At 44.7% G+C, this 23657-nt stretch overlaps 1 protein-coding gene across 2 annotated transcripts in view; it reads right to left on the bottom strand.

The window, feature by feature from the left end:
- The window catches only part of LOC120994306 (Fc receptor-like protein 5), a 119307-nt gene that overhangs the window by 66816 nt on the left and 28834 nt on the right, over nt 1-23657 (bottom strand). For both annotated transcript variants that reach the window (XM_040422769.1, XM_040422770.1), the window contains exons 3-4: nt 6756-7025; nt 5828-6079 (exon numbers count right to left, since the gene is read on the bottom strand). In XM_040422769.1, the coding sequence (XP_040278703.1) occupies nt 5828-6079; nt 6756-7025 (522 nt within the window). The remainder of the gene's footprint in view (nt 1-5827; nt 6080-6755; nt 7026-23657) is intronic.

Raw genomic sequence — 23657 nt, 5'->3', positions numbered from 1 at the left:
ACACAAAGCTGAATGTCGCCCTTATCAGTTGGGTTTAGAAAGACTCAAGATAAATCAAATCGATCTGTGTAAAGTGTTCAGAAGAAGGAAAAAACCGAACATATACAGAATAGATCCTGGACAATCCCTGTAATCCCAATAATCCACACCTGTTGAATAATCTGGGATCTCTCCACAGCAGCCATACAAGACTGAGCAGAGGAGATTGGTTTTCAGCCTTTGATTGTTTTGGTGTCTTACCCTCACACGTTATGTGCAGATCCCAGTATAAGATGATCACTTGTTGTGTCTCAGAGCAGATAAGTAAGGAAAGATTTGTTGCTGAGTTCATGTATGTATGGAAACTAGAGACACTAAGAACACTATCATTGTTACCATTATCCCCATCACAACCATCATCTTCATCACCATTGTGACCATTATCCCAATCACAACCATCATCTTCACCATCATTGTGACCAGGGATGGACTGGGACAATAAAGTGGCCCTGGACTTCAGCCAGACCGGCCCACTTTATTTTTCCCAAACACACTCAAAAAAGGGGTTATGTCTCTTCAGCAAGTGGCATTTATCTTGTAGAGAAAGTTAATACCAGGCACTTACTAATGTATTGTGATTGTCCATATTGCTTCCTTTGCTGGCGGGAGTCATTTTTCCATCACATTATGCACTGCTCGTTTCCATGGTTTTGACCACCCTGTAATCCAGCAGCGGTGGTCATGCTTGCACACTTTAGGAGTAGCCGGGATTGTGGGAGTGCACATAGTTTGGTGCTTTTTTCGACCACCAATGCTGGATTACAGGGAGGTCGTAACCATGATGACGAGCCATGTATAATGTGCTGGGAGACATTTTGTCTCTATGGCACTATCTGCCCTAATAGTGATACAGTGCCCACATAGAGCACGATAGTGCCCTCCTATTCACAGAAAAATAGCGCATTTGTACCCATATAGTACCTACCTAGGTGCATAGAAAGTGCCATACTTTGGCTCTATATCGACACTGTATGACTGTGGCCAAAGTACTGTAGGTTTTCACTTTAGGTAGGTACTGTATGGCACCATAAGCAAGAAATACACCATTTATCTGTGCATAACATGGCGCTATCTGAGCACTGTATGACCGTGGGAAGACCTGGGCATACTATGCTCAGATAAGTTGTGTATTTAGTGTCTACAGTGCCCACAAAGTGTCATATCATACCTACCTAGAGCTAAAACGTGGGCAGAAAGTGCCATACTTTGCCTATAATTATACTCTGTCTACACAAGTATGGCGCTTTCCGAGTATGGGTTCTATATGGCACTATGTGGGCACGACAGGCACTAAATGCGCCATTTATCTGTGGATAGTATGGCACTATCTGCCCACAATCATACAGTGCCCACATAGAACCAAATATCGCCGTACCCACACTATTATATGGCAGTGCCCAGAGCGCCATATGTTGACTATGTGGGCAGATAGTGCCCTACTATGCCCAGATAAATAGTGCCCTTAGTGACTGCAGTGCCACACTGTACCCACCTAGAGCCAATCTGTGCACAGAAAGTGCCATACTTTGTCCACAGTGACAAAGTGCCCTTTCTGTGCACAGTCTGGCTCCAGGTAGGTATTCTACTACACGTGGGGGCACAGCGCTCATCTCTTTAGTAAAGAGTCTTTACTACCTTACATTCAGCTCCCGCCTCCAGCCTCCAGTAACAAGTGCGGGCGGCAGCGCTCACTCACTGACGTCACGCGCCTGCGCCGCCTAGTGGGAGGAGCAGGCGTGTGACGTCAGTGAGTGAGCGCCGCCCCCACACTGCCTGCTGTTACTGGAGCTTTACCCCCCTGATAGCGGCCCTGGCCGGCCCATAATTCGATCGGCCCACCGGGATTCTCCCGGTACTCCCGATGGCCAGTCCATCGCTGATTGTGACCATGATCCCCATCACAACCATCCTTTCCATCATCACTGTGACCATTATCCCCATCACAACCATCATCTTCATCACCATTGTGACGATTATCCCAATCACAACCATCATCTTCACCATCATTGTGACCATTATCCCCATCACAACCATCATCTTCATCATCGCTGTAACCATTATCCCCATCACAACCATTATCTTCATCACCATCGTGACCATTATCCCAATCACAACCATCATCTTCACCATCATTGTGACCATTATCCCCATCACAACCATCATCTTCATCATCGCTGTGACCATTATCCCCATCACAACCATCATCTTCATCACCATCGTGACCATTATCCCAATCACAACCATCATCTTCACCATCATTGTGACCATTATCCCCATCACAACCATCATCTTCACCATCATTGTGACCATTATCCCCATCACAACCATCATCTTCATCATCACTGTGACCATTATCCCCATCACAACCATCATCTTCACCATCATTGTGACCATTATCCCCATCACAACCATCATCTTATTCTTCATCATCACTGTCACTGTGGGTGTTAGGACGGCCATGTACATAAGGTAGCTGTTCGGCCATCACTCCCGATCCCCATTATTCATGCAGGATGGGCTCAGGCGGGCAAGCATGTGTTCTCAGAAGGAAAGGGGCAGAAATTTGCTATTGAGTCTCCTCCTGCCTGATCACCATCTCCCACAAGATCACAGAGAGTTAGAAACCTCCATATACAGTACATTAGATTAGATGTATGTCAGCCAAACCCACCAATGTGTAGGGCCAGTTTAAATCGTCTCTCCCCATTCCAGCAGTGGATCTCCATGGCTCCCTGCTTCTGGCCACAGGTTGCCATGTTGACTGCCACCCACTAATAGCATCACGCCTGTTTAGATCAGAAGCTTCTATGGATCCTCGCCCACTGGATAAAACACAGGATTTTGTGACTCTTGTGCCTGACTTATCGTTCTGACTCTGACCCAGTGCTCGTTACTGGATAACGCTTCTGTTTCACTCCTTGGTACCTGTTGTTCTGCCTTTTTGCCCGTCCCCTAGCTAAGCCACCATCTCATCCTCTGGCTTGTCACATCCTGACCACTCTCCAGCAAATTACTTTTTGTCCTGTCTCTGAATTTGTCTCCAATCAGTCACTATTCTGAGGACTGCTGCCCGTGAATCTGACAGGAAAAATCCATACCTCCATGTAGAGGACAAAGGTGTTGACTGGGGAGATTCCTTAGATTTCACACCCCAGTCTAGCCAATGCCAAACTGACTGCAGCTTATACTATAGGATCCACTTCTCTGGTGAGAAACGTAACGGCTGGAACAAATAATGATTTAAATCACTCTAGTAATCGGATTTCCACCAATCACTAGAACAGGGATCTCAAGCTCCCACTTTGGAGAAGTTTGAATAAGGTGGTGGTCACACATGCTCACTGCACCTTCATTCACAGTCTATGGTACCTACAGTGATAGCTATCTCCATCAGTCCCAGAGACTTTGACCGTCATTAGATTCAAGCAGCTTAAGAGCCCTATTCTTTTGGTGAAGAGGGTCCGTATGGTGGAGCCTCCAGCAAACATACATTTATCATGTGATATGATCATGTGATTACATGATAAATGGTCGCTTTTGAGGGATAACCCCTTTAATTAGTTACCAGGCGGAGCCCTTCTTGGTGGAGCAGAGTTCACTTGGCCAATTAGATTTAATCGGACATGACCGAGTCCACGGAAAATAATTAAAATAGTTTTACAACCTACATGTGCTGTGAAAAAGTATTTTCCCCCCACCCAATATCCTGACATGTAAATCATTCCGGTCCTCCTACAAATGCTAATACAAGACAAAGACGAGATGAGGAAACACATACTGCAGCCATTACATGATGACCATTTACTGAAGATAAGAATTTATTCTAAACCTATATCCCCCTGTGAAAAAGTAATTGCCCCTGAACCTAATACCTGGCCTTGCCCTCTTGGCAGTAACATCTTGGTGATAACTTGTGACAAGTCTTTTCTGTCGCTGTGGAGGAATGTGGGCGCACTCTTCTTTACAGAACTGTTTTCATTTGCCTACATTGCAGGGTCTTCCAGAATGAACATCTACTATCAAATCTTGCCGCAGAATCTCAAAGGAATTGAGGTCAGGACTCCGGAACCTTCATTCTGTTCCTTCTGAGCCCTTCAGAGGTGACTTGTGCGCTCTGGATCTATGTCCTGCTGCATAACCCAACTGTGCTGGAGCTTCAGGTCCTAAACTGATGGGTGGATGTTCTGATGATTTCTGACAGAGCAGAATTCATGGTTCCATCCATGATGACAAGTCATCCATGTCCTGCTCCAGTTCATCACATGACCACTAGTGATGAGCGGCAGGGGCTATATTCGAATTTTCGATATTTGATGAATATTTTGTAGAATATTCGTCATATATTCGAAAAAAAACTAATATGTAGCAATATATTGAATATATTGCTATATATTCATTTTTAGAATATTCGTCATTTTTCATCATCTATCTAAAGTGAACAGTACACATGATTCCTCCCTGCTTAGGGTGTCTGGTTCCCAAAAAAACAGTTCTTATCTGTCCGGGCTCCCTAGGATTTCAGCCTGCAACGGGCACTGACTGGAGCGGGCTGAAATCCTAGGGAGCCCGGACAGATAAGAACTGTTTTTTTTGGGAACCAGACACCCTAAGCAGGGAGGAATCATGTGTACTGTTCACTTCAGATGGATGATGAAAAATCACGAATACTCGAATAATGAATACATAGCAATATATTCTAAATATTCGTGAATTATCGAAGTGGCGATATTCGCAATTAAAATTGGTTATTCGAATATTCGTGCTCAACACTAATGACCACCACCAATTCTGACTGTTGCTATGATGTTCCTATTGTGAAATGACCAGATGTAATAGGACCCATGTCTTCCAAAGACTTCCACCTTTGACTCATCAGTTCACACTATATTTCAAATACCTTGGGTGTCACTCAGATGTTTTTTGGCCAATATAAGATGAGCCTTTATCTTTAATTGGTCAACAGTGCTGATCTTACCTGAGGCAAGTGAGACCTACAGTCATTTTTAGATGTTTGGTTCTTTTGTGACTTTCTGTATGACTTGTTGATGCTCTTGGTGGCGTTTTGGTAGACCGGCCACTTCTGGGAAGGTTTTCTACATCTCTGGATAATGGCAGTAACTTTGTTTCGCTTCTCTGGCTGTATCTTGTGCAGCTTTGTATGACCTTCCCTCTGCTGCACATCACCAAAGAGGTTCTATGGAAGTGATGTTCATATTCAGCAGGTTTGGCAGTGATCGTGTCAGGGTACCAAGAGTCACACTCATTTCAACTGAATTTGGTTGATTGGTTCAGTTAGAAAAAGAGGGCAATTAGTTTTTCACATAGGGACAGGAAGGGCTGAAAAGTATTTTCCTGCAATACATGAAATCATCGTATAAAATCTGAGGTCCTCTGTGTCTAATACTAAAAGTCGTCTGATGGCCTGAAGCATTCACATGTGACAAATATGCACTATGCGTTCCTACATCCTGTGCTTTCTTCTAGTAATAGGCAGCAGAATTTTCTTCATGTCAAGAGCAGCAAACATACTAAATCACCTCACAGAAGAGCTGAGGAAATTTACTAATTTCACTGATCTTATCACAGTAGAGATGGACTGACTCCAGAGTTGTGGACATTCACCTTCCCATCATAACATTCCCATTCAGTATCCAGTCTAGGTTCCCAGTCTTGTGTGAACAGGACCCAGGTTCTCAGGATCAGAAGTTGTTGGATCCCCACCGATATGAGACATACAATATGGTATACATGTTCCTGGGGTGTGGTGATAGAACATGTTACCACTCACCTGGACAAGCCGGATATGACTTGGTCTTACTCTTCTCCCCGAGATCGTTTCTAGCTGAACAGTTAACATGCCAGGGTCCGGAAGATGACAATGTGACAATAACCCTTTTCTGTTCCTTTCTGCTTTCTTCCAATAATGTGTTATTCACAGACAGAGAGAAGAGGATATCTGTTCCATTCTCCACGGAGCAAGAGACCTGGAGGCTGCCATTTTGGAGGCACAAATGCTCCAGGACCAGGTCAGATGGTGGAACTAGGAGATAAGAGGACAGCTGGTGAAGAGAGGTATATACAAGAGGTGAAATTTTCAATATGGACTGATGACTTAATAAGATCACAACTTGGTGTAGTCGGCAGGATGAATATATACATGGAGACTGAAGGAGCAACATCATTCTCCAGCCACAAGCATGCTATGGTGCCTGTGGCGGTCCATTGAACCATCTGACATTTAAGGGATTTACCATTTTGAGGCCCCAATGCCACATTGTCATGGCCAGGCGACTGATTATATATTTCTATATATAACAGAACATATATGTAATCCCTATATAGCATATGCTTATGAAAGGCAGACATTATTCATATAACTGCAGTAACAACTTGTCTTTGACTCTCGACCTGTAATGGCAAAAAACCCTAAACACAATTCACACAGATATAATAAGGCATAAAATAAACAATAAGTTTGGAACAGCCCCTGGAGCATCCAGAAGGTCTTTTCTGCACCCTAAAAACTAATGACAAGTGGTCTTAGTTTGAACCTGTCAGAAATGTACCAGAAGACAATGTACCCATGTTCTACCTGAGGTCTATACCACTTAGAAGCCATATAGCATACATACATGACTATTGGTCACCTGGAAAGATTCCAGAGTCTACTCCTATGGTGCTGGCAATTACTGACCTCCAGCAGGAGTGGTACTCACCTGGACATATTACTTCCTTTTTATTGGTCTTACTTTCGCTGACCCGGTTTCTCACAGAACATGTAATATTCCAAGGTCCAGGTGAAACCGCAGTGACATTGACCTCATTGGCATCACCCACAGTCCTGGATGATGTAGAGTTCTCCAGCCTAAGACCACCATTTACCATAATGGAAAACCTGGGATCATCTCCAACATCAGTCCTGCACACGATGTCAGCTCCACCGTCCGGAAGACAGGAGACATTCAGGAGAAGCTCTGATACCGGTTCTGGAGAAAGTGGAGAGAATATGAGAAGGCAAGGTAAACAAAGACGGTGAGGACAGGGGTCTCATCGATACAATCCATCTCCTTACTCCAGGCCAGTGAAGAATCTGAAATATATGAGGACAGGGGTCTCATCGATACAATCTGCCCCCCATCTCCTTATTCCAAGTCAGTGAAGACTGAAATATATGAGGACAGGGGTCATATCAATCCAAACTGCCCCCATGGTGGTGGTTCTCTCTTACATGGGCCCATATTAGAACAGCCTATAGTCAGAGCAGAGCGGAGAATGGAAGTATTCTCCTATATAGATAAGATGTAGTGTAGGGGTCCCTCTGTCACAGGTGTCATTAAACCCCTTCCCTCTCTACTCCATCATATTATTTCATGGTGGGAAGGTAGTTCATGTTCAGGAGCTGTGTCTGAGCCATCACTAGAGATTGCTGGTTGTCTTATTGTATTGAAAGAGTATTTTACATAATTAAGTACTGATTGGTTCTGTCCCCTTCAATTATTATGTCACCTTAAATATTTTTTGTAATGAAGTGAGGTAGGGATAGTTAGATAACATAGATAAACCCCCCATTGTGCTGAGAAGGTCTTATTCCTGATTGTTTTTCTCAGAGACATGCGTGCTGCACACTGGACATCCTTAGAAGGAGAGGCTGAAAAGGTATAAACCTGGTGCACAAAGACAGTTAATTGGAACTCCATTGAGAACAAGAACAGCATCCAGGTAGGATGTTGTGAGGTCACTGTGGCGAAAGCCACTTCGCCATGGTGTTTTGGAGGGGGCTGTTTGCCAGCCTCCTGCCCCTGGATTACGGCCCTTTAAGATACTTTTACTAACTTTTAAACCCCTGAACCTATTCAAGGTCCCCAAGTTATACTGGTTAAATTGATATAAGTTATATGTATGTACAATGTAAACTCACAAAGTTGTAACAATTTATAAGAAGTGTAACTTGTCAGCTTAGGAGATAGTTGAGTAGATACAGAAATGGACTCAATTATCTCCTAGACAGAGGGGAGGAATATGCTGGGTGTGTTTCTATTGTCCCATTGTGCCATTGTCCCATTGTGTCCGATTGGCTGCTGTACTTACATTGTATGTGTTGTAATATATTGATTGGTTGTATTTCAAAACCCTGTGGGCAGTACTATGTTTGTGGATTGTGAATAAAAGAGGCTGTACGTGCAAGTACAGTCAGTTCTGCTTGACCTCAAAACGAAGTGTCGTCTCGTTATTGGGGGAATTGGATTGTGTGCTGATTGCCAGCAGTATAAGCCGATTGTATGCTTTTCCTGTTCAGCTGTTTCCAGGGTTCGTGTGTTTCCTGTTCCGGAGTTGAAGGATTCGTGTAGTTTGCAGTTCGGCAGACTGGTGCTTGCAGTAGCTACCTGTGCATTGGAAAGGGGAATATCGCCTAAACGGGTTTTTAACCTCTTGTGTGCAAAACGGTCCGTGGTGCAGACCATGTAAAAAGGGCTGTCCAGGATTATAAGATCTGCTTTCTTCCAAGCACCACCCCCTGTACATTGGTTGTGTCTGGTATTCCAGTTTTGATCCATTGGAGTCAATGAGGTAGGGTTGCAAAAAGAGTTAAGGGGGCCTCCTCTTTCACGCCATTTGCAAACTGCGATACGATCACAAAGCGTTTCAAGTCCTCAATGTGATTTAAAAAAAATAATAAAAAAATAAAAGAAATCAACTAAAAAACTAAATCAGCTTTTCTCACTGACACAGACCTTAAACATGAACAGAAAAACTACAGTATTCATAACTGGTATCACCACGATCGTAATGACCCAAGTGATCACATGAGTTATCCCCTCTATAGAACATACAAAAAAGTAAAAATTGCAGAATCTTCTTCATTCCACATCTTTGGCAGCCATTCCGGCAGGCTGTTCCGGCAAAGGATTCTCTGGATCCGACACTGCTGAATGCAACCGGAATGCCAGCCGGCCTATTAACTATAATGGGGTCTGGCGAAGATCAGGCCTCCATCCGGCAAATACAGCCAAGAATCTTAACCACTACACTATAGAGCTGCCTGGCCAGTTACTTAAAAAAAAAAAAAAAGAGACTTCTGCTGTATAGGGTATAGGAATTCTTACTAGTAGTAATTATTCCTATACAGCAGAAGTATCTTTTTTTTCTTTTTTTAAGCACCTGGCCAGGCAGCTCTATAGTGTAGTGGTTAACATTATGTGCTGCAATGTAGAAGGTTGTGAGTTTAAATCCCGTCAGAAATAGAGGCTAAATTTAATTTAGACATATATATATACAGTAAGTTTATATAATATATGTCAATATATTATGGCTAAAACATCAGTCGTAGTTTCCCGCATATTATGCATTCATATATTTCAGAAGTTTGATTTTATCTATCTATATATATATATATTTTTTTTTTTTGTAATTACACATTTTTAATTACAAGTTTCTTACTACTAGTGAGCAGCTGAATCAAATTTTCCAAAACATTGCTCATCTCTAGCTGTGACCTCTCCCTCCTCCCCAACCCCTTTTTCTTCTTGATTATTTTTTGAGTGTGCATGTCTTGTCTATGGAGAGGGAGGAGAAAGCTGATCACTGAAAAGAACAAAATGGATCATGAATTCATTCTGCCAGATCCTTCTCTCCCCCAAAATCATCTGTCGGGAGCTCCCCATACCCACTATACATGGCAGACCAGGGGCCTTTAGCTTCTATGTGTTCTGGGATTCCTCAGAATTGTATGGTTCCTGAGAAGTTCTCCGGATCAGTGAACCTTCCACTACCACTTATAATTGGGGAATGGCAGACTTCTGGGATGTTGCTGCCTCTATGGGAGTCCCCTGACCATGGATGTGATGTCAGCCCCACAGAGGACCAGTTCTTCTCCTCCTCTCGTGGCCATTCTCCATACTGGCCGGACTGTGTGTGGGTTATCAGGCCTTTTTTGTAGAACACAAAAGGAAAACCCTATAGTGTATAAGGGACATATAATACTCACGCACACCAATAGGCAATTCTGCTGAATTAGTTCCCCAATTATACACACTATCATTTAAAATTAATCTTTATTTATGATCAATTCAAATATAGAAAACTAAATAAAAAATAGAAAAGCAAACCCCTTCCCCCATTGATAAAAACTGCATAGAATCAGATGAGAAATAATACCAGTGCGATACTAATACAGTCCATTAACAATAAGGAGACTTCCAGGCTGGATGTATGTATTATTGAAGATGGCAGTGATCTCAGGCTATAACCCTAGGGTGTTAGATCTCACCTCTTAGATATAGCTATGTCAATTATTAGTGTTTAGATTCTAATTTCTCAGAAGGGTTAATGAGATCACCATCAATCCTACTATATTGTGGGTAACTTTGTATCGAGCGGCAGGAGAAGCGAGTTGGATACAATGTCTGCTGCTCTCCCCATGGAGGACTTTGTGAGGCAGTGAGAGCTATGCCCCGTAAATCTGCCCAGTACCACCAATGTGATGGACCCCCAGTACTCAGGAAGAGTATGTCCGCCTCTGTATTCTTCCTTAATCAGGAGATATTGCAAACCGCTGGTCTTTAGCTCCCAGTTTCCCCAGTCACTGGTTGAGACACAGTGTAGGTGAAATAAAGTCTGCTTTATTGAGCAACTGCACAAACTTATACAGAAAGAGATGAGATGAAACTGTAATCCCATCACATCCCCCCTTCCCCTCCCCAGACATTCTGTCTGCACCACACCACTGGGGTCCACCTGCTAAAATAGCTCCAGACAGCCCTAGCAGGAGCCTGGCCAGAATGTCATTGTCCTGAGCTCTTTCAGAGTACAAGGGGAGATAACGAAGGGGGGGGGGGGGGGGGGGGTGACAGTCTTTTGATAACAAGTTACACAGTAAAACATAATAATTACACATATCCAACACCAATACACATTTAACTCAAACTGATGACCATGTTGTCACATAGCTCCCCCAAGTTAAAGGAGGGCAGACCTGGTGAGACCCTCTACGAGTCCACTTGGGGATGTCCATGTTAGTCACCCTTCCAGTTCTGTTTGGCGACATAGTCCATCAGCATTCGCATTGTGTTTCCTAGGTCGGTATTAGATTGTGAAAGTGAACGGCTGGGAAGGAGGTACTGTCATCTCTATCCATAATGCTTCTAGTACAAGGGCCCATTGTTTGCATATCTCAAGTTGGACCAACATAATTGCAGAGGCAATAGTTGCCTTTTATACCATGAAATGCGCGTTGATCACAGCCCCTTGCACTGGGCATCCCTGACTCCAAGACTTTAGCATTATTTTGCCATGAACAAGCAGTGCAAGTCCTTAAAGGAAGTCTGTCACCAGATTTTGACCTAATAGACCGCTTACATAGCACTCTAGCATAGCAGTCTATGATTCTAATGGTACCTTTGATGTTTGCTTGTGAAGTTCCCCCAAGGCAAAAACGGACTTTTATTCATATGTAAATTAGGGCTCGCAAGTGCCATGGGCGGCGTTTACCTCGTTGGAGCCCAGGCTGTTCTGCCTCTTTTCGTCATATCCCCGCCCCAGCCTCTTCCTCTGCCCGCCCCGCTCTTCCTTTGTGTCCTCCTTCTCTGCAGCGAGATCCCGCGCCTGCGCTATCCATTGCTTGGCCGGGGCATGCGCACTGCGATGCCCATTGTGGGCACAGCATCGCAGTAGCTACTACGCATGCGCCGGCCAACGGCGAGAAACAGCGACGAGGAGGTGGACCAGAGACACCCACAATGGGCATCGCAGTGCGCATGCCCCGGCCAAGCAATGGATAGCGCAGGCGCGGGATCTCGCTGCAGAGAAGGAGGACGCAAAGGAAGAGCGGGGCGGGATAGAGGAAGAGGCTGGGGCGGGGATATGACGAAAAGAGGCAGAACAGCCTGGGCTCCAACGAGGTAAACGCCGCCCTGGGCACTTGCGATCCCTAATTTACATATAAATAAAAGTCAGTTTTTGCCTTGGGGGAACTTCACAAGCAAACATCAAAGGTACCATTAGAATCATAGACTGCTATGCTAGAGCGCTATGTAAGCGGTCTATAAGGTCACAATCTGGTGACAGACTCCCTTTAACCAAGACCATGGAGGCAGGCAGAGACTGTTGGGGCATTACTCAGTGGTTCTGGACCCTGTAACCATAGGATCTACATTTATGTATGAACAGTTGTGGCTGCAGCTGAACTCATTAAAAAGCTGCAAGTGCCCCATGCAATGTCTGAAATGTTACCAAACCAGCCACCTGTCTACAGCTAGAGCAGGCACCTTCCCAGGGTTAGATTCACCAAATATGAGGTTTCACTTCTCTTACTCTCCAATCTAGTTAAGTGTTCCAATGTCCTGAATGCAACCACCTTGCTGCTGGTGGATTTGGAAAAGGGGGGGAGAGCTTGGCGAAAGCGGAGAACAAGGGGAAATCCAGTCTCTAATTTCCAATTATATTATCACAGAGCACCTTCACTGGTGTGTTACCCTGGTGAAGGTGCTCTGTGATAATATCTTTCATTAGATTACACTAGTGACTGACTTAGACTTCTGATGTCCGTATCTATCAGAACTGTGATTTAATTTTCCAATTAGTCAGTGAGGAATGTCCATTTAACATGAAACACAAATATAATTGTCAAGCATTGATAGGTATGGAAATAAGTGGATTGGCAAATTTCCCTTGTGTCCCACTCAATAACCCTTCTTCTGAGTATTTTGTAGATGGCTTGAGATCATGGGACAAGGACCAAGAAAGATTTGTCACCGGGTATGCCGTAGTCCAAAATGGCGAGGCAGTGATACAGAAACCACTCCCTTCTAGTTGCTTGACATAAGATGAGGAGCTGAAGGCAATCACTGCAACGTGTAATCTGGGTAAGGGAAAAGAGGTGAACATCCATATGGACCCGAGGTACGCGTTTGGTGTAGCACATGACTTTGGAGCCATTTGGAGGAGCTGCAGTTTCTTGAGCTCTGTAGGAAAGCCTATATAGAATGCTGAGGCTGTACGACAGCTATCGGACTGATATTAGATAAAAGGGCGGCCGTGGTGAAGGTGTCAGCACACCAAAGAGCAGACCCCTGAAACTCTGATGAATACATTGTCAGATCAGGCGGCCAGAAAGGCAGCATTACTCCTCTTGATGGCGGCTGCCCCATCGGCCATGCCTGCAGTAGAGGTATAACTGCTACGGACCCTCCAGAACTGGACATCTCCTCACAAGGAAAAGGTGTGGATGGAGAAAGGTATCATACAAGTAGAAGGAGGGTTCTGGCGTATACACACTAAGCACTGTCTGCCCTGTTGTTTTTTTTTCCATGATGGCCGCCCTGTCCCAGTCAGTGATCTATAACTTCAAGGGGCCATAGTTTTATAGAACTAGTTTGCCTCAGGGTTTCATGTGGCTGAGAAAAATTTGTACAGGGATGCCTTACATGTGCAAAGCATAACCCTGGTAAGTCTACCCGAGTACCCAGGAAGAGCCCCACAAGACCAGATTACCCGTTCCAGAAATTGTAGGTGGACTACATACAGCTACCTAAGGTGGGTAATTACCAGTATTTTCCTGGTCTGTATAGACTTGTTTTCTGGATGGCCCGAAGCCTGGCTGGTGACATATTCTACTGCAAAAGCCACCACTAAGAAACTGCTCAAGGAAGTAGTGTGCAGATATGGGGTCCCAGAAGTAATAGAAAGTGACCGGGGGACACACTTCACACAGGAAATCCTGAAAGCAGTGACAGAGGCCTTAGGTATCCAACAAGCATTCCATGTTTCATGCCACCCACAAAGCTCAGGAAAAGTCTTAAGAATGAATGGCACACTTAAAATGAAAATTCAAAAAGCCATGGAGGAGATGGGAAGGATTGGGTTGACTGCTCACATGCCTTCTTCTCAGTCAGGTAGACAGTCCGTGTAGAAAAACTGGATTGCCCCCTTATGAAATCCTCTTTGGGTCTGCCCCTCATACTGGCCAGTATTTTCCACAAGTATTGGCCATGAAACCCAGTTCATTGTCACAGTATGTGCAGGCCCTACAGGCACAATTAATTAAGGTACATAAACAGCTGTTTGCATCTATTCCAGATCCCAGTTGTTCTGTCTTCATACACATTCACACAGTGTGCAGTCTGACATTCAGTATAAACCATTCCTGTCTTCCAAATAAGAGGACTGCTTTTTGTAGTCTAACTTGTTTATTGGTCAACAGGATTGTGAATTGGTAAAACTACAAGAATACAAATGGCTCGTGTAATTAAAACCTATAGAATAGCATGTACAGTAATACATTGACAGAGAAAGCAGATGTCCAAAATGGCTGCCTATACATAGACTGCATGTCTAGCTAACAGAAATAACTCGCTGAGTGACACTTTTACCTAGCTAAACAGCTCTGCATAACTTAATGTCCCTGAAACAAGGTAGATCTCACTCACCAGATATACTTGCACAAAGATGGTGGAGTTTAAGAAGAACTGCATGGAACAGCTCTGCTGATGTCCTGTAGTCTGCATGTAGACTAAAGACTGGGCTTCTCCTTCCCAGAATGCCTTGCACTACCCACAATGCCTAGCACCTCCCACAAGCAATAATCCTTTTTAACAAGAAAACAAGGTGCAATACATTTTATCTGACTAATAACTATAGGAATACAGAAATTGCAGCAGAATGAATTAGAAATGAAATAAACGTGAACTGAAATGAATCTCTCTCTGCTGGAGACAGAACACTCCCCGTCTGGTGACAACGAACGCCACTACTAGGACTCTAAGGTGAAAACAACAAAACAAGCTCTGCTGCTGGTCTGAGGAATAGTTTGCACTCGCCAAGCTTCCAGATTTTGACCTCGGCTTTGCACACATTCCTATTCTTGCTTGGAAATGTGTTGTTGATGGGGCCCAGTGGCCACTCATTCCAGCGCAATTGGCTGTCTTTCATGAGCACGACATCCCCAGGTCTGATGTTCGGTTTGTTAGTTTGCCACTTCCGTCTAGACTGCAAGGTAGAGATATACTGCTTCTGTAACATCCCAGAGTATGTCACTAAACTCTTTTCCCCCTGCTACAACATGTTAGGTGTTTATGTATTGTCATCAGGTGTGATTTAACTGTGCATTTTCATCATATGTACTTTCCAGGCCTGTATTATGTATTTGCTGTAATACATAATACAGCAAATACAGTGGAATATTCCCACATCATGCCTCATGGGGAGGAAGGAAAGTTCTAGTCAGTGTGTACCAGCACCCTCCTAGGGGAAGGCTGTGTTGGTAGGAGCTCCCAGAAACAGGGATCCCAACCTAGGATCCAAGCCTCGGCTGAGGCCAAGGATCACCCCTCCCAGCCTGAGTCATCTACCTCAGCTGGTTGACAAGCAAGCAGCCATCTCCAGAACTATAGATCTCCAGGAAGAAACCATCATACCCTGCGAGCAGTCCTGTAAGTACATATCCAAAGTCCAGGAGAAGCCAAATACCTCCTCAGCTAGTCAGGCCCAAACCAAGCAGACTACGGACAGAGCAGAAGATAGATACCTCCCAGATCTACTAGGCATATGACAAGAAGCAGAATATATATAGATTCCTGCCACATATTGCCAATACCTGCTGGGACCCAAGACTATTGCTGTATCTTGTATGGATTCAAAGCTGAGTGAGGATAGTCACATTTTCAGGGTCACTGGAAAGGGTAGTCAACGGTCTTGCTTTCATGATGGCTGAGACTTCCGCCAAGAATGTGGTCAAGCTTTTGTGTGTGAGTCTCGTACTTCCTACTTGCAAGAAGATGAAATCCAAGATTTTCCTTGCTATCTCTATCATCCTTTTCCAGACACCACCCATATGAGAAGAATGAGGTGGATTAAAAGTCCAGGTGCATCCTTGCTTGCTCAAGTATCTTTCCACGTTGGTAGTGTCTGTCCAGATTGGAAGGAATTTGAAGTTCTTTAACTGCTCTAACAAAATTTGTGCCTCTGTCCAACGATTATGCTTCACGGGCCCTCTAATGGCAATAAACCGTCAAAGTGCGATTATGAAACTTGAAGTGTCCATGGATCCGAACACTTCTATATGGAAAGCTCTGCTGGACATACAAGTAAACATGACCGCCCAGCATTTTGCACTGGCGTAAATACCTCTAGTGTTTCGTGTAGCTACTGAACAAGGACCGTATACATCCAGACCAACGTTGGCGAATGGAGGATCTGTACTGAGTCTCTCGGTTGGGAGACTGGCTATTTTTGGGTTCTGGGACATGGCACGAAGTTTGCGACAGGTAACGCAGTTGAAGATGAGCTCGCTTGCACACCTCTTTGCTCCAACAATCCATAGTCCGGCAGCTCGTAGATTCCCTTCAGTAAACCATTGGCCCTGGTGTTTTGCATAAACGTGGTGATGTCGCACGAGCAGGGTCATGACATGGTGATGTCCGGGAATTATTACAGGATGTTTTTCCACGAATTCCACTTTGGCTTCTTGAAGACGGCCTCCTAGTCTTATCAACACATTTTGGTCAATGATGGGATCAAGCTTCTTCAAAGCACTGTCCTTAGAAACTGTTTGGCCTCTGCTGAGGTAGTCTATCTCTTTAGCATAACATTCACATTGTATAGTGCAAATTATTATGTTTTTGGACTTTTCCAGATTAACAGTGGTAAAGGTGTGTTTGCAGTGATGCCTAACTTTGCAGGGCTTCTGGCTCATAGGTAATGTAGATTTGTAAGACTGAGCTATATGAACTAGACAGGCTATAGCTAGAGATGTCCCGAACTATTCGCCAGCGAACAGTTCCCGGCGAACATAGCTTGTTCGCGTTCGCCGCGGCGGACGAACATATGCGATGTTCGGTCCGCCCCTATACATCATCATTAGGCAAACTTTGACCCTCACAGTCAGCAGACACATTCCAGCCAATCAGCAGCAGACCCTCCCTCCCAGACCCTCCCACCTCCTATCAAAAAGCAAGGACAGCATCCATCTTAGATTCATTCTGAAGCTGCAGTGTCACAAATTTGACTAAGTTGTAATCGCAATGCGATTAATACAGGTTATATTAATCACATTGCGAATTCAACTTAGAGCTGGGTTCCTAATGGTTGTATTGCTAGAATATAACGAAGATTGAGAATATAGCGTTATATCCGTTATATTCGTCAATTCTAGCAATACAACCATTAGGAACTCAGATCTAAGTTGTAATCGCAATGTGATTAATGCAGGTTATATTAATCGCATTGCGAATTCAACTTACCAGACTCTGCGTCAACTATGTAATTTTCCATGGGAGTTTTGCCATGGATCCCCCTCCGGCAGGCCACAGTCCAGGTGTTAGTCCCCTTGAAACAACTTTTCCATCACTACTCTGGCCAGAAAGAGTCCCTGTGGGTTTTAAAATTCGCCTGTCTATTGAAGTCTATGGCGGTTCGCCTTGTTCGCCCGTTCGCGAACATTTGCGGAAATTCGCATTCGCCGTTCGCGAACTGGAAATTTTATGTTCACGACATCTCTAGCTATAGCATGAATGAGCGACGTCCAGGTGGAGAACCTGCCAAAGCGATGGGATTTGAGTTGGTGGTCAGAAGTCACTGTGCGTAGAACAGATACTTCAGGTCGGATTTCTTCATCGACATCTGGGTCCACCAATTCGAATGTGTCGGATCCGATATTGCAAAACGTTGAACGGTACAGGAATGCAGGACCCATAAACCATGTTGTGTCTTTAAGGATTATACTGTGTGGGCACTGTTTAGGACAAGTGGATCTCCTGATCCTTAGCACCCGATTGTAGACATAGACGTAAAATAGTTCGATTTCTAAGTTCATTCCTGAAGTTATAAGTTCAGCCAACTCCACAGCAAGCACAGCGGCACAGAGTTCCAGTCTGGGTATTGTGTGTTCGCAGAGTGACGCCTGTTTGGTCCGGCTTATGACAAATTCTATATGGAATTGTTCTTTGACATCAGTGGTCTGTAGGTATGCTATGGCAGCAATCGCCTTGACTGAAGCATCGCAGAAGATATATAGTCTTTGCATCTTGACTTCAGTAGATTGCATGGAAGCATAGGCGCATGTCACATGAAGGCTGGTCAAAGCTTCAAGAGACTTCTTCCAACCTGTCCACAGGTCCTTTTTCTCTGTGGGAAGCGGATCATCCCAATCAGACGTCTCTGTGGTGAAGTCCCTTAGCATCATTTTACCATGGATGGTAACGGGCGCAACAAATCCCAGAGGATCATATAAGGTGTTTATGGTAGACAGAACTCCTCTGCGTATGAAGGGCTTTTCTTCCTTGCTAATTTAAAAAGGTGAATGTGTCTGCCTTTAAATCCCAAAGCAAACTGAGGCTCTGCTGCATGGGAAGGGAGTCAGTGCCAAGATCCAAGACCTTTAGATCACTTGAATCGTCTTGGGGTGAGAAGGCTTCCATTAACTCACGGCTGTTGGAGGCAATTTTGTGCAACCTCAAATTGGATAAAGCAAGCATCTCTTGAGCCCTTGACAGGAGACTGATTGCGGTCTCGTTCGTGGATGTGGATTTCAAGCAATCGTCCACCTAGAAATCTTTATCCACAAAGGATCTGATATCTGACCCAGACTTTGCTTCACTCTCTCAGGCTGAATGTCTAAGACCGTAAATAGCGACTGCAGGGGAAGGACTGTTTCCAAAGATGTACACTCTCATTTGGTACTCTACAATGTCTTCATTGGGGTCATTGTTGCAGTACCAGAAGAACCTCAAGTTGTTTCTATGTTCTTCCTTGACGATAAAGCAGTAAAACATCTGTTGTATGTCGGTGATAAATGTTACGAAATCTCTGCGGAAGCGTAGAAGTAACTCTAGAAGTCTGTTGTTGAGGTCTGGACCAGACAGTAAGACATCATTCAGCAAAACACGTTCGCACCTGACGCTCAAGTCAAATACTACTCGTATCTGCCCTGGTTTTTTAGGATGATACACGCCAAATATGGGTAAGTACCAGCACTCCTCGGAGTCTTGGAGCGCAGGTGCCATTTCTGCATGGTTGTTCTGGAATATTCTTTCCATGAAAGTAAAGAAATGTTCTCTCGTCCCTTGTGTCCTCTGAAGTCTGTGCTTGAGGGAGATAAATCGACTGTAGGTAAGTTCTTTGTTGTTAGGTAAGCGTTGGCTCCGGGGTTTAAATGGTAAAGGTGCGACCCCGCTTTTTGACTGGTCTTTTACTATTCCTTGATCCATGATCTCCAAGAACAGCCTGTCTTCTATGGTCATTGTGACCCTATTGTCTTCTCTTGTCCTGTGGAAAACTGTGCACCCTGAGTGATCTCAAGTGTGTTGGTGAGCATACTGTTGGCTGAGGTCGGCTTGTGTGCTCCTCCGAGACAGACGTCTCCTATGATGAACCATCCTAGGTCAAGTCTCTGGGCGTATTGAACGTTCTGGGGACCGTTAATCTGTCCTCTAGCCTTGTGAATTCGTAGTATGTCTCTTCCAAGGAGCAAGACTATTGGGGCTTCTGGGTCCAGTTCCAGTATCAGGTGAGCTATACTCCTCAGGTGGGGGTAGTATTCTGCCACCTCTGGTGTAGGTATCTCAGACCGGTTGTCAGGTATATGATTGCACTCCAGTATGGTTGGCAGTGACAAGCAGGTAAGACTATCTATGGACTCACCCTTGTACCCAGTTGCTTTCCTCCCCGCCATCTCAACGGTATCTGCACATGTCCTTAAAGAGTAGGGAGAACCGGGTCCTACAATGTTGAAGGTGTCGAAGAAGGTGGATTTAGCTAAATACCTGTTGCTTTGATTATCTAAGATTGCGTATACCTTTATCGCCTTATCTCGGTGGCCGACCGGGTAAACTCTGACAAGGCAGATTTTTGAGCAGGACTTCCCTCCTGCGAGTCCTTTACAGATCTCAGTACAGTGAGAAGTGACTACTTGGGTATCTATGTCAGTGTCTATCTGCTTTCCGTAATGCTCCTCTGCCTGTGGTGATACCTGAGAGGGTGGTCCAGGGTGTAAAGCTGTGTTGTGTTCTGTCCTACCGCATTCTGTGCATGTCACACTGACCTTAAAGTTCCTGGCAAAGTGCAATGTTGTAGTACAGCACCTGAAGCAGATGTTGTTTTCTTTGAGGAATTCTTTGCGGTCCTCTTAAGACTTCTCCCTGAAGGCTCTGCATTTTAATAGAGAATGTGGTTTCTTGTGCAGGGGGCATTCTTTGGTAAGATCTTTGGGTATGTTCTCTTCATGAGAAGGCTTAAACGGCCTGTAAGGAGAACCTGTGGAGGCAACGTTAGTTTTGTGGACTGCCACTGTAAAGTCAAAACTGGGATCATTCCTAATCCTTGCCTGTTTAGAAACAAAGTCTACAAACACCATAAAGGGGGGGAATGGTACATATGAAACAGTTTATAATGGTAACCAAGCGTGATCCACTTCTCTTGTGGATTATAAGTTTTTTTTTGGACAATCGGATTGACACCTCTGGCGGTGTCCAGGAATGCTGGCCCCGGCAGATCTCCTTCTGCCTGAGCAACCTGTACCTCTATCAACAAGTTCCCTAAGCTTCTGGTAACCCCTACCCACTATTCTGGGAAAATGATCAATTCTCTTAAATAAAGCATTTTCTATAGCTTCTATTGACCCATAACATTCATCAAGTCTTCCCCACACCATCTTTAGGCCTTTGTCCGGATAGTTTATGTTAATGTCTCTGATTCTTTTGGCGTGTTCAGCAGACCCGCTTCCAATCCACTTTACAAAAAGATCTAACTCCTCAGTACAGGAAAGATCTAAGTCCCTTATGGCGTTCTGGAAGGAGGCTCGCCATGCCCTGTAGTTCTTGGAGCGATCGGTGAACTTTATAAGTCCTTTGGTAACCAGCTTACGTTTAGCAAAGAACTTAGCGAAGTCCATGGTGGCCTGGTTAGCGCCAATACTACCCGGTGTGTTGTTGTTATGCTGTATGTGTGGTGTATCACCATACCTTTTAGGGGTTTCTGGCTTAGGGAAGTCTGTATAATACCATTCTGCCGCGAAAGGTGTCCCTTTGAGTCGAAGAGTAGGTTGTAGCTTTCGTTCTGTAGGGTGGTAGTTGTGGCTGGCATCGATTTGTCGCATACCGTCCTGCTCGAGGTACTGTGGTTCAAGGTAGGATCTTTGGCACTCTGTATAAGCTGGCTGACATACTGGATCATAGTCATCATCTGTCTTGGCCAATGGATGTATTCTCAGATGCGCTGTGCTGGATCTTGTTCATCTAGGTCTGGCCCAAGTACTCGGCTGTGTTTCTCAGATTCGAGGAACTCCAAGACTTTCAGGAACTCCGCCTTGGCCACTGTGGCTGCCGCTTCTTTCTCTGTGGTGAGTTTTTCCAGTCATGCTTGCAGGCATGATGTCTTCCAGTGCCGCTTGCAGGTGTACTGTAAAGCTCTCCCTTTTTTTCCTTTGATGCTCGCAGGCATGCTCTCTCTTCTTCCCTTAACACTCTCTCTTTCTTTAGTTGCATCTCTTGTGCAGCAAAGGAAGACCTTACTTTTGCAGCCCCAGCTTCTGCATGGGCGAGAGCAGCCTTTTCTTTTATTGCGGACTTGCTAGAGCATCGTGCCTGTGACCTGGTCCTGTATGATGATGCCTGGCTAGTGGACATTGTGTGCCTTTTTCTGGCTGCTTAATGTCTCTGTGCGGACTCAGTCTATGTAGAAACAGACTTCAGCGTGGTCTGGACCGTGCTGCACTTGCTGGGGGGGCTGCACTCACTGTTTTACTGTTCTGTCTTCATACACATTCACACAGTTTGCAGTCTGACATTCAGTATAAACCATTCCTGTCTTCCAAATAAGAGGACTGTTTTTTGTAGTCTAACTTGTTTATTGGTCAACAGGATTGTGAATCGGTAAAACTACAAGAATACAAATGGCTCGTGTAATTAAAACCTATAGAATAGCATGTACAGTAATACATTGACAGAGAAAGCAGATGTCCAAAATGGCTGCCTATACATAGATTGCGTGTCTAGCTAACAGAAATAGCTCGCTGAGTGACACTTATACCTAGCTAAACAGCTCTGCATAACATAATGTCCCTGAAACAAGGTAGATCTCACTCACCAGATATACTTGCACAAAGATGGTGGCGTTTAAGAAGGAGAACTGCATGGAACAGCTCTGCTGACGTCCTGTAGTCTGCATGTAGACTGAAGACTGGGCTTCTCCTTCCCAGAATGCCTTGCACTACCCACAATGCCTAGCACCTCCCACAAGCAATAATCTTTATTAACAAGAAAACAAGGTGCAGTATATTTTATCTGACTAATAACTATAATTGCAGCAGAATGAACTAGAAATGAAATAGACGGGAACGGAAATGTATCTCTGCTGGAGGCAGGACACCAATAGTCCTGAAGGGAGACACTCTTTGAAACCAGGAGACTGGGTGGTCCTCAGGAGACATGTCAGGAAAAGCCTTGACCACCAATTTGACGAACCCTTCCAAGTCCTCTTCACAACTGCCACTATAGTAAACAGATTGGGTCCATGCATTTCAAAAAAGCTGTCGAGTGTCGAGACTGGAAGAAATGATGCCTCTCCCCTCTTGTGTGGCTATTGATCTCGGCACAAAGACTATATGGAGGAGGACTGGATGACCCAACAAGCAAGATCTCCCCCTGGAAAGATCCAGGATAAGACTGTGATGTGGAATTGTGATGTCATTTGCAGGATGCTCAGGAGGGAATCAGGTGAAGAGGTAGCAAGTCCTGGATGTGGGATCAGCACAGGTGAAGAGGTAAGTCCTGGATGTGGGATCAGCACAGGTGAAGAGGTAAGTCCTGGATGTGGGATCAGCACATGTCAATGAACCTCCTGAGCAATACCTGAAATTATTCACAAAAGGGGGGAATGTGTGAGGGAAAGCATGAAGGCGTCCATTTTGTAGATGTATTTATTTTATATCTATGTATAAGCTGCACTTAGATAAGAGGGGGATTTAGCCTTGGAAGACAGGAGTGTGAATTGCACAGTGGGCCCCTAATCCCCCCCCATGCTGACCATTCATTTTCTTATCTCCAACCAAACAAAGTAGCTCGAAGCTCGTCTCCACTAGGACACTGTTACTGCGTCTGTGTATAAATACGTGCACTGCTCATTATAATAAGGAGGGCATTACGAGGAACGCATCTTGTATGTGTCTCCGTGTCATGACCTCGAGCCCCCTCACTCAGCTTCAGAACTATTAGGCCCCTTGCAGACGAGCATGTCCAAATGTGTTGCGGACGCATTGCGGATGCGTTCAGTGAAAACTGCGCGATTTCGTTCAGTTTTTATCGCGTGAGTGCAATGCGATTTACTGCGTTTTGCACGCGTGTGATAAAAAACTGAATGTTTACAAACAACATCTCTTAGCAACCACACGTGAAAAACGCATCGCATACACACTTGCTTGCGGATGCAATTTTCACGCTGCCCCATTCACTTCTATGGCGCCTGCGTTGCGTGAAAATCTCAGAATATAGAACACGCTGCGATTTTCACGCAACGCAAAAGTGATGCGTGAAAACCACCGCTCATGTAAACAGAACTATTGAAATTAATGGGTCTGGATTCGGTGCGGGCGCGATGCGTTCACATCACGCATTGCACCCACACGGAATTCT

This window comes from Bufo bufo, chromosome 3, assembly GCF_905171765.1.
Source record: "Bufo bufo chromosome 3, aBufBuf1.1, whole genome shotgun sequence".
NCBI classification, from domain to species: Eukaryota; Metazoa; Chordata; class Amphibia; order Anura; family Bufonidae; genus Bufo; species Bufo bufo.
Note: the sequence above shows the minus strand (reverse complement) of the source record. Positions and strands in the feature narration are given on the sequence as shown.